The sequence below is a fragment of the Elgaria multicarinata genome, chromosome 3, assembly GCF_023053635.1.
Source record: "Elgaria multicarinata webbii isolate HBS135686 ecotype San Diego chromosome 3, rElgMul1.1.pri, whole genome shotgun sequence".
In the NCBI taxonomy this organism is placed as follows: Eukaryota; Metazoa; Chordata; class Lepidosauria; order Squamata; family Anguidae; genus Elgaria; species Elgaria multicarinata.
In genome coordinates, this window is record NC_086173.1 from 160,822,647 (window position 1) to 160,839,384 (window position 16,738).

The 16,738-nt window shown below is 47.0% G+C and overlaps 1 protein-coding gene across 2 annotated transcripts; it reads right to left on the reverse strand.

Annotated features, from left to right (window-relative positions):
- Nucleotides 1–3,903: 3,903 nt before the first annotated feature.
- Nucleotides 3,904–16,407, reverse strand: LOC134396156 (zinc finger protein 397-like). Of its 2 annotated transcripts, XM_063122548.1 has the most exons (5): nt 16,346–16,407; nt 13,349–14,166; nt 10,923–11,061; nt 5,140–5,349; nt 3,904–5,051 (listed from the first exon to the last, which is right to left on the reverse strand). In XM_063122548.1, exons 2-5 carry the CDS (start codon nt 14,066–14,068, stop codon nt 3,946–3,948), a joined length of 2,175 nt encoding a protein of 724 aa, XP_062978618.1. In that variant the 5' UTR covers nt 14,069–14,166; nt 16,346–16,407; the 3' UTR covers nt 3,904–3,945. The 2 variants fall into 2 exon arrangements, with proteins under 2 accessions (XP_062978618.1, XP_062978619.1); XM_063122549.1 differs by lacking the exon at nt 16,346–16,407 and having other exon boundaries at nt 13,349–14,185.
- Between the last annotated feature and the right edge of the window lie 331 nt (nt 16,408–16,738).

The window sequence follows — 16,738 nt, forward strand, 5'->3', positions numbered from 1 at the left end:
TTTCTTGCCAGCATTCTGTGTTGAATAGGGTGAAATTCTCCTGATTGCTAAAAACCAGCATATTCCTGGCATTTTTATCATAGAATAGCAGAGTTGGAAGGGGCCCTGTCCTCTTTTAAATCTGGTCACTCTACTATAGCTCCTGCAGCGTTAACTGTTGTGATGAAGAGGGAATTTCACCAGGTTCTCCATATATACAAATGACACTTGTTGAAATTCCCTTTTCTATGCAACTGTTAAAGATACAGGAGCCCTGTCCTCCTTTTCATATGGCCACCCTCGTGTTGGAGCAGTTTGTCCTTAACGATTTGTCTGTGCTCTCTCTTGTTATAGGCCTCTCTCTCCATAAACTAGGGTGACCATATGAAAAGGAGGACAGGGCTCCTGCATCTTTAACAGTTGTATTGAAAAGGGAATTTCAGCAGGTGTTATTTGTATATATGGGGAACCTGGTGAAATTTCCTCTTCATCACAACATTTAAAGCTGCAGGTGCCCTGCCCTCTTTTAAATCTGGTCATAGTATAGCTGCAGTATAGCTCCTGCAGTTTTAACTGTTGTGATGAGGAGGAAATTTCACCAGGTGCGACATGCATACAAATGACACCTGCTGAAATTCCCTTTTCTATGCAACTGCTAAAGGTACAGGAGCCCTGCCCTCCTTTTCATATGGCCACCCTAGTGTTGAAGCAGTTTGTCCTTAACGATTTGTCTGTGCTCTCTCGTTACAAGCCTCTCTCTCCATAAACTCCACACACGCGCATATCCGGATTGGGACTGTAGCGTAGGAGACTTTTAAAAAGTCCAGGCTGGGGTTCATCCGCCTTCTCAACTGTAAAAAGTCATAGCTGATAAATATGGATTTAAAGACATATTTGGCCCTCACGCTAGGCTTTTTGCTAGGCTCTTTGACCCTGTTCAGATGACACGCTAAGACACGGTGGTTAAACATTTTGTGCTAAATATTACGGCTTAGCATGTTGTGTGAACGAATCCTAACCACAACCACGCTTTAAACAAACTCACTAACCATTTGCTTCAAAAAGGTTAGCGGCCTAACCATGGCTTAACGTGTGTTGTCTGAACAGGCCCTTTGTGGCTTTCTTGGGGCGCCTCGCCACAGACACCGGATGCATAAGGCATACACTGACTTTATGTTACAATACTTCTAGAAAATGAAAAGAGATTTTAAAAACAGCTTTGGTAGTGAACCGCAAGAACAATTAGGATATGAAAATAACATGGCAGAACCCATCTATCAAAACCTAGTCTAGATTTCCAGAGGGTAGCCTCACTCCATCTACGGCAGGAAAAACTACAAAGAGTTTTGTGGCATCTTAAAGGCTGACACATTTATTCTGGCATTAGCTTTTGTGGACTTTAGCCACTTTATCAGATGCACGGAATATTAGGGAGAGTTTCATGTTTATATACAGTACATAGGGTGGTGATGTAGGGGAGAAAGAATAGTGAACAGTGAGGTCAGAAGGAAATTCAATGCAGAAAATGCCGATTGCCTCAATAACAATGGTCATTAACGGTGGAGTTACTCCAGATAAGACAAACACCCTGGCACAAGATAAGCCAACGAATACATGTAGTGTGATAAAAAAACCTTTATCCTGATTCAACCCTCTGGTGATGGAAATGAACCTGCTGACGAATTCTAACCCAGCCATTTTTTGCTCTAATCTTCCTTTGAAGTTTCTTTGCTCCACAATGGTCACTTTAAGGTCAGTGACAGAGTGTCCTGGGAGGCTTAAGTGTTCTTCCACTGTATTTTTGAATATTGCTGTTTCTGTTGCCAGATTCTTTTCTGTAGAGCGTTCTGAAGAGCATGCTGAAGGGCACTGCTGACAGAAGATGGACATATATTGCATTGGAAGATGATTAAGGGAATGAAACCCTGATGTTGTGGATGGCACTATTAGGTCCTGTAATGGTGTTGGGTGCAAGGTGGGTGAGGATCCAAGGTGAACACTAAAAGAGAGAAAACTAAAAAACAAAAACAAAACCCTAAAAAAATTATCAATCAATGAGAAAAGCACATTTGCAAGAAAATCATCAAACAATTGGAGCCAGGGCTGGTATCAGGGGTAGGCTTAGCTGGGCACCTTCCAAGGGGCCAGGACCTGGCAGGAACCCATGAACAAGAGCCCCTTTGCTGTGGAATTCACTCCCCCTGATACTGCGGTTAACTGAGAGATGGGAGTTGTTCAAGAAGCTAGTGCAGAATGCTGCAGCTCGGCTGTTGTCTGGAGCTGCCCCTTTCCAGCATGTAACTCCTCTGCTGAGGGAACTGCACTTGCTGCCTATTCGCTACTGGGCCAGGTTTAAGGTTCTTGTACTTGTGTACAAAGCCCTAAACAATTTGGGACCAGGATACCTGTGAGAGCGCCTTCTCCCCTACCAACCTGCCCAATCACTGAGGTCCTCCGAGGGCCTGCTCCTGGTGGTTCCACATAGACCCATCCTCCGATTTGAGTCCACCAGGGGAAGAGCCTTCAGCGTGGTGGCCCCCTTCCTATGGAATTCCCTTCCTCTGGAGGTCAGGCAGGTGCCAACTTTGTATCCCTTTCAGCGCCTCCTGAAAACGTCATTATTCCTGGAAGCCTTTCCTTAATAACCAGCCACGGTTCACTGTACATTTTGCTTCTTTTAAAATCGATTTTGAAGTGTTTTATTCTGTTTTTATTTTTTTTAATCTTGTACAGCGCTCCGAAATTTTCAATGGGGAGTGGTATATAAATATTGTAAATAAAATAAAATATAGGTTTGAAAACCTTCCTCTTTGAATAAAGGGGGTTGGCTGGTTGTTCCTGAGGTAGAGCACGCTGACGGTCCTTGCGGTGGTCAGGACACACGTTATATGGTTTTTTTTTTTAAGTTTTATTGTTATATTCTTTTAAATCCAGTTGACCGACCTTAATTAGAACTATTGCATTTATTGTATTTTGTAAACAGCTGACCTATTTTACTTCATGTACAGCGCTTTGTAACAAAACGATATAATAATAATAATAATAATAATAATAATAATAATAATAATTGCTATCCTCTTCTTCATTGTAACCTGCTTGTTTGCACTGCCTCTTCCTCTAGCCAAGCCAAGGGTGGTGGTTAGGGTGACCCTATGAAAAGGAGGACTGGCCTCCTGTATCTTTAACAGTTGTATTGAAAAAGGAATTTCAGCAGGTGTCATTTGTATATACGGGGAACCTGGTGAAATTCCCTCTTCAGCACAACAGTTAAAGCTGCAGGTGCCCTGCCCTCTTTTAAATCTGGTCGCTCTAGTATAGCTCCTGTAGCTTTAACTGTTGTGATGAAGAGGGAATTTCACCAGGTGCTGCATGCATACAGAAGAACCTGCTGAAATTCTCTTTTCTATGCAACTGTTAAAGATACAGGAGCCCTGTCCTCCTTTTCGTATGGTCACCCTAGTGGTGGTGAGAAGGCGGAGCCGGCAATGCCATGGCCTACTTGCTCACTGGCCCTCTGCTGCAAGTGGTAGCACGGATTGATCAATTTTTTAATTATAAGTTTCAACAAAATAAAACAAAATCAATCAATCAAACTAAATAATAATAATGCAAGTGTAACTACATACTTCAAAGGCCTCAATTTTAAATATCACAGTGACCCCCTTCAGACAACACACTAAACCATGCTGCTTAACCACAAAATGGTTAACGGAATGCTTAACCATGGTTTACGGTCTCGTCTGACACACGTTTTCCCTAACCATCTGCCCTGTTAACCACATTGTGGTTAGGCTCACTAAGGAAAACTTAACCACAAAAGGGTTAAAAGTGTTGCCTGCAAGCATTCCGCATGGGGTTAGCGTTAGCCACAGCTGAACATGGTTAAACTAACCACAAAGCCCAGAGCGTCCTCTGAACCAGGCCAATGTTTCTAAATGGGGGAAAAAAAAGGAAATATGGAGTAAATTATAGATAAACTTCAGTCTGGACACTGCTACGATCTACGTGGATGCTTTGATGTGAAGTGAGATCTTTTCTTTGACCGAAGTTCTTTTCGCACACCAAGCATTTATAGGGCTTCTTCCCATGTGTGATTCTTTGATGCTCAAGAAGCCTTGACTTGTGAGAGAAGCTTTTGCCACAGTCTGAGCAGCCGTAACGCGGCTTGTCTCTTGTGTGAATTAATTTATGTGAAGCGAGGTTTGTGTTCCGATTGAAGCTCTTCTCACACTCTAAGCACTTGTAGGGTTTCTCCCCTGTGTGGATCCTTTGATGCCGAGTCAGCCTTGATTTGTCAGTGAACCTTTTGCCGCAGTCTGAGCAGCTGTATGGTTTCTCCCCGGTATGGATTATATGATGTTTAATAAGGTGTGTCCTCTGGCTGAAAGTCTTTCCGCATACCAAGCATTTATAGGGTTTCTCCCCCGTGTGGATTCTCTTGTGTTTAACCAGATCCGAACGACTACAAAAGCTCTTATCGCATTCTGAGCAGCTGAATGGCCTCTCCTTGGTGTGGGTTCTTTGATGAGAAGTAAGGCTGGCGATTTGACAGAAGCTTTTCCCACAATCCAAGCACTTATAGGGCCTTTCCCCTGTGTGGATCCTTCTGTGTGACGTGAGGCTTGAGGCGTGGTTGAAGCTCTTTCCGCACTCCGAGCATTGATACGGCTTCTCCCCTGTGTGCATTCTTTGATGTGTAGCCAGGCTCCTCTTCTGCTTGAAGGTCTTTCCACACTCCAAGCATTTGTACGGTTTCTCCCCTTTGTGGAGAGTTTGACGTTCAGGAAGGTTTTTGCTCCGACTGAAACTTTTCCCAGTGGGTTCTCCAGCATGGCATCTCCAAGGAGTGTTAAGGCACTGATTTCTTCTCTTTTCTGTTAGCTTTTTTTGCTGGATTGGATTCCCACTGAATTCCCCACTCGGACCCAGAAGGGGATTATCCTTCCTCTTTCCCTCTTGTGTTTCTGATCCACCTTGATTACAAATGTTCCCTTTCAACTCCTCACGGCCAACTCTTTCTGACGATATCTTGCATGGATCCCACTCACTTTCGTTCTCCTGTGTAGTAGTTGCTGGAATAAATAAACAACAAATTAGATAAGCATCCGAGAACCCAAGAGACAAAAGAACCCAAGAGACAAAAGGGCTTTCGTTTCTTACCTATGGCATCTCTTCCACAAGGAATGGATTCATTTACTTCCTCCATTGGTTGGGTTTCCTGCCGACGCTCGCCCCTTTTCCGACATGCTGGGGTCCCTTCCTTGTCACAACACTGGGAAGGATTCTCTTCCATTTTCCACGGCAGTCTCAGTTCTGAATCTTTTGGCACGTATTTCTCCTCAGCATCCGGGGTCATCCACTCTTGATCTCCTGGAGAATAAATGAGAGATTTTCAAACGACTTAGTCTGTGACAAAGTGGGCCTGCACCAAAAATGTTGCGGTGAGGAGTGTTTCTCTTCAAAATTCCACCCTCTTCATTCCTTTCCACTAATTTCTCCACGTACAGACAACATAGAATCATAGAATAGCAGAGTTGGAAGGGGCCTACAAGGCCATCAAGTCCAACCCCCTGCTCAAGGCAGGAATCCACCCTAAAGCATCCCTGACAGATGGTTGTCCAGCTGCCTCTTGAAGGCCTCTAGTGTGGGAGAGCCCACAACCTCCCTAAGTCACTGATTCCATTGTTGTACTGCTCTAACAGTCAGGAAGCTTTTCCTGATGTCCAGCTGGAATCTGGCTTCCTTTAATTTGAGCCCGTTATTCCGTGTCCTGCACTCTGGGAGGATCGAGAAGAGATCCTGGCCCTCCTCTGTGGGACAACCTTTTAAGTATTTGAAGAGTGCTCTCATGTCTCCCCTCAATCTTCTCTTCTCCAGGCTAAACATGCCCAGTTCTTTCCGTCTCTCTTCATAGGGCTTTGTTTCCAGACCCCTGATCATCCTGGTTGCCCTCCTCTGAACACGCTCCAGCTTGTCTGCGTCCTTCTTGAATTGTTGAGCCCAGAACTGGACGCAATACTCTAGATGAGGCCTAACCAGGGCCGAATAGAGAGGAACCAGGACCTCACATGTTCTATTCAGTGTGCATTGGACAGTTTTGGGGGTTCCCTTCCCCTTAGGGCAGGAGTCTCCAGCATGGCATGAACATGCACATCTAATGGCACCTTTGAAAGCATCCCCGATATGAAAACTTCTTTAATTTATTTTAAATTTCACCTCCTTTTAAATATATATACAATGGATTTGTATATATCCATAGCAATGAATACATATGAAATGCATACAACTTCCTAGCAATTAACTAGCTTTAACACAAGACGACCTAATATCCCACAGTGCGGGACACGGAATAATGGGTTCAATTTACAAGAAGCCAGATTCTGGCTGGACATCAGGAAAAGCTTCCTGACCGTTAGAGAAGTACGATAATGGAACCAATGACCTAGTGAGGCAACCAGGATGATCAGGGGTCTGGAAACAAAGTCCTATGAAGAGAGACTGAAAGAACTGGACCTGTTTAGCCTGGAGAAGAGAAGGCTGAGGGGAGACATGAGAGCACTCTTCAAAGACTTAAAAGGTTGTCACATAGAGGAGGGAATGGAACTAGTTATCTAGGGCGGTTGTGGGCTCTCCCACACTAGAGACATTCAAGAGGCAGCTGGATAACCACCTGTCAGGGATGCTTTAGGGTGGATTCCTGCATTGAACAGGAGGTTGGACTCGATGGCCTTGTAGGCCCCTTCCAACTCTACTATTCTAGGATTCTATGATCCAAATAAGACTCCATTTGAAGGTGGCATCTACATGCCATCCTTTCAAATATTTATAGCATTTTAAGGTCCTCAATCCATTACATTATAGGAGTTGAGCGTTTCTCCTTCCAGTGTTGTAATATTAGTCTTTTAGCTGTCAAAAAGGCACAGATAATCCATTTATGCTGATAGTAGCAGGTGAATAATTTGAAAAAGCATGTAGGGTGACCGTATGGCAAAGGAGGACAGGGCTCCTGTATCTTTAACAGTTGTATTGAAAAGGGAATTTCAGCAGGTGTCATTTGTATATATGGAGAACCTGTTGAAATTCCCTCTTCATCACAACAGTTAAAGCTGCAGGTGCCCTGCCCTCTTTTAAATCTGGTCAAAATATAGCTACAGTATAGCTCCTGCAGCTTTAACTGTTGTGATGAAGAGGAAATTTCACCAGGTGCGACATGCATACAAATGACACCGGCTGAAATTCCCTTTTTTATGCAACTGTTAAAGATACAGGAGCTCGGTCCTCCTTTTCATAGGGTCACCCTAAAAGCATGTACATCAGTGAATATGAAGGACTGTTCCAGTACAAAGTTTATCTGTGTAACATCCTCTTTCCTAAAAGAAGAGTGTGTTACATACGTAGAGCAGTACGACAATGGAACCAGTTACCTAGGGAGGTTGTGGGCTCTCCCACACTAGAGGCCTTCAAGAGGCAGCTGGACAACCATCTGTCAGGGATGCTTTAGGGTGGATTCCTGCATTGAGCAGGGGGTTGGACTCGATGGCCTTGTAGGCCCCTTCCAACTCTGCTATTCTATGATTTTATGATTCTAAGATGCAAGCCGTGGACACTGCCAAAACATATATTTAAAACAAGCAGTATGTATATAAGACATCCCCTTATTAAAGAGATGTTGCAGTGTCCAACAGAGGCTTTTGCTGAGTAAAACACAGTCCGAGATTCACAGAGGTGACGGGAAACATTTTGTGGTGGTGCCCTTAGCCGTTGCTCAAATCCCCGAATGTGCCCACTGGTTCAGAAAGTTTGGGGACCCCTGCGTTAGGGATTTAAAAATGCTTTGCACTTCTAGAAAGCCTGGGATTCCCCATAGCCTGCTGATTACCTCCTTCTTTGTCAGGGATAGTTTCAGCACTGCCATGAGGCCTTGTAGTTTTTAGCTAAGATTTCATTAGACGTAGGGGGAATCTACACAGCGTACTGAGGACGCTTGCATGCGCCCCCAGTGCGCCCCCAAAGCGATCGTGTAGATTCTGCCCATTAGAGATGGAGGAAGAGGAGGAGGAGGCGGCGGCTGGGGAATCCGGCCGCGTCCTTGCCACCGCCACCTCCTGCTGCCGGCGAAAGAGCCAGCTGGGTCGGAGAGTTTTTCCGCTCTCCACCCCGCCTTCTTCCGCCGAGCTCTTCGACCCGGCCGGCGGGTAGGTAGGTGGGCGGTGGCGGCAAGGACGCAGCCGGATTCCCCAGCCTCCTCCTCCTCCTCCTCTTCCTCCGTCTCTAATGGGCAGAATCTACACGATCGCTTTGGGGGCGCACTGGGGGCGCATGCAAGCATCCTCAGTACGCTGTGTAGATTCCCTCATAGTCTGGAAGGGTTTGGGCCTCTGGATTGTCAGAATCTGTTTGAGCTTCTCTCTGTCGGAGTTCCCAGAGGAGAGCTCCAGTCCCCGTGACTCGGCCTTGAGAAGCCGGGGGAGCTCTCTGTGAGAGCCTGAAAGAGTTGGGAGAGGGGGTGGGGGTTTGCAGACAAGATTTATTTATTTATTTAATTTATTTATTACATTTATATACCGTCCCACAGCTGAAGCTCTCTGGGCGGTTCACAAAAGTTAAAACAGTAAACATTAAAAAATATACAAAATTTAAAAACCCTTAGAAACATAGAAACAACAATATAAAAACATCAGTATCCATTTATTTATTTATTTATTTGTTATACTTATATACCGCCCCCATAGCCAGGGCTCTCTGGGCGGTTTAAAAAACAACAGTTCTGGGGTTCGTTAGAAAACAAACTTAGCGTCGTTAAATGCTGTTAAATGCTTGGGAGAAGAGAAAAGTCTTGACTTGGCGCCTGAAAGATAACAATGTTGGCGCCAGGCAAGCCTCGTCAGGGAGATGGTTCCATAATTGAGGGGCCACCACTGAAAAGGCCCTCTCCCTTGTTGCCATCCTCCGACCTTCTCTCGGAATAGGCACTCGGAGGAGGACCTTGGATGTTGAGCGCAGTGTACAGGGAGGTTCATGTCGGGAGAGGCATTCCATCAGGTATTATTTATTTATTTATTTATTTAGCACCAACAATGTACTTGGTATTGCGGTTCCAAGCCATGTAGGGCTTTATAGGTTAAAACCAGCACCTTGAATTGGGCTCGGAAACGTATAGGCAGCCAATGCAAGCGGGCCAGAATCGGTGTTATATGCTCAAACCTCCCTGTTCCAGCTATCAATCTGGCTGCCGCATTCTGCACGAGCTGCAGCTTCCGAACCATCTTCAAAGGCTGCCCCATGTAGAGGGCACTGCAGTAATCTAAAGATGTTCCTAGCAAAGGCTCCTTGCCTTTGCATCAGCTTAAAAAGGGAGGCGTAGGGCTCTGTAGAGGACTGCTGCAAGGCATTTTGCTGCCTGCGGCCAAGAACAAGGTGCCGCCCCTCCTATCCCATGTGCAAACGCCAGCTGGGTGGGTAGATGAATTTGCCTTCAACACAGATGGTGGCACAGCATCCTCCACTGCACCTGAAGACAGCAAGCTAAGTTAAGCAGTGCAGGCATGCCACATGGCTTAAACAGGTCTCTCCTGCAACACCTTGCTGCCACCTCCCAGCATTTCCCGCCTGAGGCCACTGCTCCACTCTGCTTAATGGCAGGGCCGGCCCTGGTCCTGTAGAATAGAACTGGGACCCTGGGAAATAGATTCAAGGCACGGCCCTATGGACCCAGGCCTAGAAACACTGCTACAGCCAGGCAAGACACATCAGCCAGGCAAGACACCCGTTGTTGTTTTCCTTATACATGTTGCCCTTGGGCAAGCTTATTCAATCTCATGGCCTCCAATATCATCTGTACGCCGATGATACACAACTATATCTGTCATCTCTGGAACTTTCTCCTGATGTTCACGATCGTATCTCGGCATGTCTTTCAGATATCTCAGCTTGGCTGCTTCATCGTCGTTTGAAACTCAATATGGCAAAGACTGAATTGCTCGTTTTTCCTCCTAAACCTTCTCCTCATCTCTCATTCTCTCTTACTGTCAATGATGTTACGCTTACTCCGGTCAAGGAAGCTCGTAGCCTTGGCTTTATATTTGACTCCTCGCTCTCCTTTATTCCTCATATTGAGGCAGTAGCTAAATCTTGTCGTTTTTTCCTGTATAATATTGCCAGGATTCGATCATTTTTGTCTGTCTCTTCTGCCAAGACTCTTGTTCATGCATTGGTTATTTCTCGGTTGGACTACTGCAGCCTTCTTCTCACTGGCCTTCCTTCTTCTCACATCAGTCCATTGGTTTCTGTTCACCACTCCGCCGCAAAGATCATCTTCTTGGCTCGCCGCTCTGACCATGTTACTCCGCTTCTGAAATCTCTTCATTGGCTTCCAATTCACTTCAGAATCCAATATAAACTTCTCCTGTTAACCTTCAAAGCTTTTCACGGTCTAGCTCCTTCCTATCTCTCCTCTCTCATCTCACACTATTGCCCCGCTCGTGCGCTCCGCTCCTCTGATGCCATGTTTCTCGCCTGCCCAAGGGCCTCTACTTCCCTTGCTCGGCTTCGTCCATTTTCTTCTGCTGCCCCTTACGCCTGGAACGCTCTTCCAGAACATTTGAGAACTACAAGTTCAATCACAGCTTTTAAAGCTCAACTAAAAACTTTTCTTTTTCCTAAAGCTTTTAAAACTTGATGTTGTGCAGACTTTATACTGTTAGTTTTACCCTACCCTGTGCCTGCTTACCCTACCCTGTACCTGTTTGCATTCTCTTCCCCTCCTTATTGTTTTACTAGGATTTTATTAGATTGTAAGCCTATGCGGCAGAGTCTTGCTATTTACTGTTTTACTCTGTACAGCACCATGTACATTGATGGCGCTATATAAATAAATAAATAATAATAATAATAATCAGAACATCCAAGCTCTAAAGGCACAAAAAATGCATATTCCACCTTACCCAACAGGTTGGCCTCCATTTCGTCATCTTCCTGTTTCATCTCTGTGCAGAGCTGACTCTGTTCAGCATCGGACGAAGCTTGGCCTGCTACAGAGCAACTCACATCCTCCTCCTCCTCCTCCTCCTCCTCCAATGACACCTGCAATGGCAGAGAGGATCTATCTCAGGGTACCACAACTGTCCTGGGAAGTCTAGACTGGGGCCTTTCTACACCTGCCTTTTCCCCCGGGATTGTCCGTGGATCGTCCCTGTGCCTCCAAATGACACACAGGGGATCCCGGGAGCAGGCAGGGACAATCCCTACATTTCCCTGGGATGATCAAGACCTCGGTTATCCTGGTTTTACCCGCGGTCCAGGGATGATCCCAAGGACCGCGGGTGGTGTGTCCCTCTTCCCTTCCAGGACGTCACGCTTCTGTTTGGACGCCCTGGAACGATCCTGGAAGCCGGTAAGTCCAGGATCGTCCCCCCTCCTCCCAAAAGTGTTGAATCCAGTGGAGGCTGGTGGCTTCGATGTCAGTGGGTGGTGAATCTGGTCTGGGTTTCAGAGCTGTATCACACCAGCGTTATACTGTGCAATCAGTTTGAATTGCATGCAAAGGACTCAGCAGTTTTCCACCCTATAATCTGCTTTGATTGTGAAGTACTCCCATGCAGCCTGCCTTAATTGTGCAATAAATCAAAAAGATTCGCCGTATTTAGCCCCTACTTTTTGAGCGTATCTTCCGAGCCGCCGCTGGGGCGCAGGAGCAGGATTTTAAACAAATGCTTACATCTGCGTAAGCTTTAAAGATAAAGACATCAAAATTGGCACAGTAATAGATATTAGGGAGAGCTTTAAGCATACCAAATTTGAATTGAATTGGGTCATCCGTTGATTTTTTTTAATGATTTTTTTTACACTTCCAACCTTAAACTCACTTCCTGGTATGCAAAGGATCGCTGTCGCCCGGTAGCAAAAACAACAACAACCGCGAAAGCTTAGCGCTACGGGGATAATCCGAGAGAAGCAGGTACGTGGGATGAAGCTTGTTGGCAGACCCGTTGAAGGAGCTATCTAAGGTGCATCTGAACCTTTAGAGGTCTGGCTGGTTTGGGCTGAAACCTGGAGTAGATTCAAGGCTCCACAGGTGTCAGAGCCTCCAGCCTCCACTGGGTGAACTGCAAGCAAGGCCGGTTCCCCTCTATTCGGCCCTGGTCAGGCCTCATCTAGAGTATTGCATCCAGTTCTGGGCTCCACAATTCAAGAAGGACGCAGACAAGCTGGAGTGTGTTCAGAGGAGGGCAACCAGGATGATCAGGGGTCTGGAAACAAAGCCCTATGAAGAGAGACTGAAAGAACTGGGCATGTTTAGCCTGGAGAAGAGAAGATGGAGGGGAGACATGATAGCACTCTTCAAATACTTAAAAGGTTGTCACACAGAGGAGGGCCAGGATCTCTTCTCGATCCTCCCAGAGTGCAAGACACGGAATAATGGGCTCAAGTTAAAGGAAGCCAGATTCCGGATGGACATCAGGAAAAACTTCCTGACTGTTAGAGCAGTACGACAATGGAATCACTTTTCCTTGTGTGTCATGTCTTTTTTTTAGAATGTAAGCCTGAGGGTAGGGACTGTCTTCTTTATTGATACATTGTAAGCTGTTCCGAGAGCCTTTTGGCTGAGGTGCAGGATAAAAATACTCTAAATAAATAAATAAATAAATAAATAAAATAAATAAACTAGTATAGCTCCTGCAGCTTTACCTGCTGTGATGCAGAGGGAATTTCACCAGGTGTTGCGTGCATACAAATGACACCAGCTGAAATTCCCATTTCTATACAACTGTTAACGGTGCAGGCGCCCTGTCCTCCTTTCCATAGGGTCACCCTAGCTTAAAGCTTAATCCAGGGTGGGCTGCAAGAGGCAAATTCTATTTTGAAGAAACTCTTGGAGGCTACGTTCCAAAGGCAAAAGTGGGCAGGGCAAAAACACCAAAGGATCAACAGTCAACATCACAACAGCAACAACAGCCAGAAACTACTACCAGAGATGGGCGAAGATCTTAGGTAGGGTGACCATATGAAAAGGAGGACCGGGCTCCTGTATCTTTAACAGTTGTATTGAAAAGGGAATTTCAGCAGGTGTCATTTGTAGGCATGCAGCACCTGGTGACATTCCCTCTTCATCCCTACAATTAAAGCTGCAGGAGCCCTGCCCTCTTTTAAATCTGGTCACAGTATAGCTGCAGTATAGCTCCTGCAGCTTTAACTGTTTAACTGTTGTGATGAAGAGGAAATTTCACCAGGTGCGACATGCATACACAAATGACACCTGCGGAAATTCCCTTTTCTATGCAACTCTTAAAGACACAGGAGCCCCGTCCTCCTTTTCATAGGGTCACCCTATCTTAGGTCATCATGGGAACTACACAGCGAGATGGCTCACCTGGTCTTCTTGTCTCTGGTCCACTTCCTGTCTCAAAAGGAAGTCCTCGGCCAGGGCCACCGCCTGGGAGCAGGTCTCTGGCCCACGTTCCCGGACCCAGCTCTGGAGGTGGGAGGGCAGGATGGTCAACAACTGCTCCAGGATCAGCTGCTCCAGGATCTGCTCCTTGGAGTGCCGTTCGAATTTCAGCCAACGGCAGCAAAGCTCCTGCAGTCGGATGTAAGCGAACCGCGGCCCCTCGGCCTCCTGGTAGCAGAAGCGGCGGAAGTGCTGGCGGACCTTCTCCCTGCTGAGGGCGTCTCCTCGCAAGATGGCCGCCTTCACCATCCCATAGTCCTCTCTGTCTCGGGCCTGCAGCCTGCGAAAGGCCTGTTCGGCTTCTCCGCTGAGGGCCGGCTGGAGTCGGGCCGCCCACTCTTCCTTGGGCCACCGGCAGGCCTCGGCCACTTGCTCGAAGGAAGCCAGGAAGGCCTTGGCGTCTTCCCAGATTACATGATCCTCAGACAAAAGCGGGACCCCCCAGCCTGAATGAGCCGACTCCATCGTCTTCAGGAATTCCTGCCATTGGCTTTCCCAATCATCTGGTTCTTGTTTGACTTCCTTTCCTGGTCTCTTTTTAAGGAATTCTCCAATACTCCCAGCTTGGAATACGTGCGGGGCTTCTCTCATTCCTCCTGGAGACTCGCCGAGTCTAAAGCCCGTGAGGTCTTGGGTCTCCATGTTTTTGTCCTCCGGTGACTCACAAAGAGTAGCGACGCACTGTTTCGAAAGTCCTAGAATAAATTCTAGTCATCTAAATAGGCGTGCCGAGCTTCTGCCTGGAGGAAGAGATGGAAATGGAAGAGGGGGTAGTGCATGAACACAAGTAAATTCCCAGCTTCATGGCAGACTGCACCTTTGCTTAAAAATAGCAATGAAGAGGAAGAAAAGACATTGGCTGTATGATACAGTTATGCCTATTGCAGGAACATTTGGATTTGTGCATTTTCTCCCTCTCTCAAAATATTAGAACGCGGGGTCATCCCATGAAACTGACTGGTGGGAGATCAGGAAAGATAAAAGGAAGGACTTCTTCACACAGCGCATAGTTAAATTATGGAACTCACTACCACAAGATGTAGTGATGGTCACCCATTTGGATGGCTTTAAAAGGGGGTTGGATAAATCCCTGGAGGAGAAGGCTATCCATGGCTACTAGCCCTGATGGTTGTGTGCTATCTCCAGTATTCGAGGCAGTAAGCCTGTGTGCACCAGTTGCTGGGGAACATGGGCGGGAGGGTGCTGTTGCACCTTGTCCTGCCTTGTTGGTCCCTGGTCGATGGCTGGTTGGCCACTGTGTGAACAGAGTGCTGGACTAGATGGATCCTTGGTCTGATCTAGCAGGGCCCTTCTTATGTTCTTACGCATGACAAATTATATTTGTAAATGTATAATTTCACATTTTATTAAAACGAAGAAAGAAGAAGGAGTAGAAACTGCAAATAACTGTTGCTGCGTGTAGGGGCTCCTGTTCAGTGATCCAGTCAGCCGGGCTCACCTGTTCCGGCCCTACCATTAGGAAGTGGGAAGCAGCCGCCTCAGGCAGCAAATGGTAGGAGGTGGCAATAAGGTGTTGGAGAGAGCTGTGTGCCTCACGGCCTGCCCTATGTCCCTTAAGCAAGCCTGCTGCCTTCAGGTTCAATGGAGGATCTCTTCTAGATCCTCCCAGAGTGCAGGACACGGAATAACGGGCTCAAGTTAAAGGAAGCCAGATTCCGGCTGGACATCAGGAAAAACTTCCTGACTGTTAGAGCAGTACGACAATGGAATCAGTTACCTAGGGAGGTTGTGGGCTCTCCCACACTAGAGGCCTTCAAGAGGCAGCTGGACAACCATCTGTCAGGCATGCTTTAGGGTGGATTCCTGCATTGAGCAGGGGGTTGGACTCAATGGCCTTGTAGGCCCCTTCCAACTCTGCTATTCTATGATTCTATGAGGATGCTTGTTCCATCACCAGTGTTGAAGAAACAGTTTAGGCAGCTTTTCTACACGAAACGGGAGAGGGCTTTATGTCAGGCTATGTCTTGGACCGGCCTGGGTTTGTTCCAATGTGCACATGGTGTGGCTCTATATTTGGGGCAAATGGGTTTCCCAACTCCACCCCCCCGCCACTGCTCGATCCCACAGCTGTGCATCTCTTACCGTTGGGAAGTCCCTCCTAATGTCTCCCCCAAATCTGCCCTTTCCACCCATCGGTTCCCGTCCTGCACCTTTCTTGGTAGCTCCGTCTCTCCCACCTGACTAGGGTGACCATATGAAACGGAGGACTGAGCTCTTGTATCTTTAACAGTTGTATTCCAAAGGGTATTTCATCAGGTGTCATTTGTACACCTGGTGAAATTCTCTCTTCATCCCAGCAGTTAAAGCTGCAGGAGCCCTCCCCCTTTTGTATCTGGTCAAGCCGCCAGGGTTCCTGCAGCTTTCACTGTTGGGATGAAGAGGGAATTTCACCAGCTTCTGCATGCGTACAAATGACACCTGCTGAAATTCCTCTTTCACAATACAACTGCTAAAGATACAGGAGCCCTGTCCTCCTTTCCATAGGGTTGCCCTGCGCCTGACGGGCAGCCCTTGGAAGAGAGCCAGCCCTCATGTCTGCCCTACAGCCTAGCTAGAAATGGATGCTGGGAGTGGGGTGGGGGCGTTGGATTGAGGGGGAGGGGGAAGGAAGCTCCCCCCCCCATTCCACCCTCTTCCAGATTGCAAAGGAAATCTGGAGGAAAGAAAAGTGCATGGTTGAAGGGGCAGGTGATGTATGGACAGTGGGGGGATTTAGAAAAGGATTTTCAGGGATGCAACCGGAAAGGAAGCCAGCAAGGGATTAGGACCCCCCAAAAAGGGTGGGTAAGGTCTCTCCCCTTCTCTTTTCTGCCCCCCTTTCTTGGTGCTGCTTTCCCTCCCTCCTCTTTTGCAGAAGCCCCCCTTCTCTCCCCCCACCCCCAGCCTTTGCATGCTCACCCCCTCCAGGAACCTCCCAATTCCAGGCTCCCTCGCTTCCTCCTAAAAGGAGAGACAGAGGCTGGGGGGTGGGAGGAGAGAGAGAGATGAAAAAAGAGAGCTTTATTCCATCTCTCTGCTGCCCTCTCTAGGAAGAGAATCTCTGTCCGCTTAACCCTTTTTTCAAGCTTTCCAAAGAGCTCGCTTGACAATTTAGGGCGGGTCCTGTGCATCAGACAAGAAAAGGCCTACAATTCCCAGCACTCCCTGCTGGCTGGGGCATGCTGGGAGTTGTAGGCTTTTTTTTCTGTCTAAACATTCATGGTTCCGGCAGGCCTTTGGTGAATAAGCCTAAGCCTAGGACTTTTGAAATTGTCATGTATTTTAAATGTTTTAATATAGGAACGTATTTAA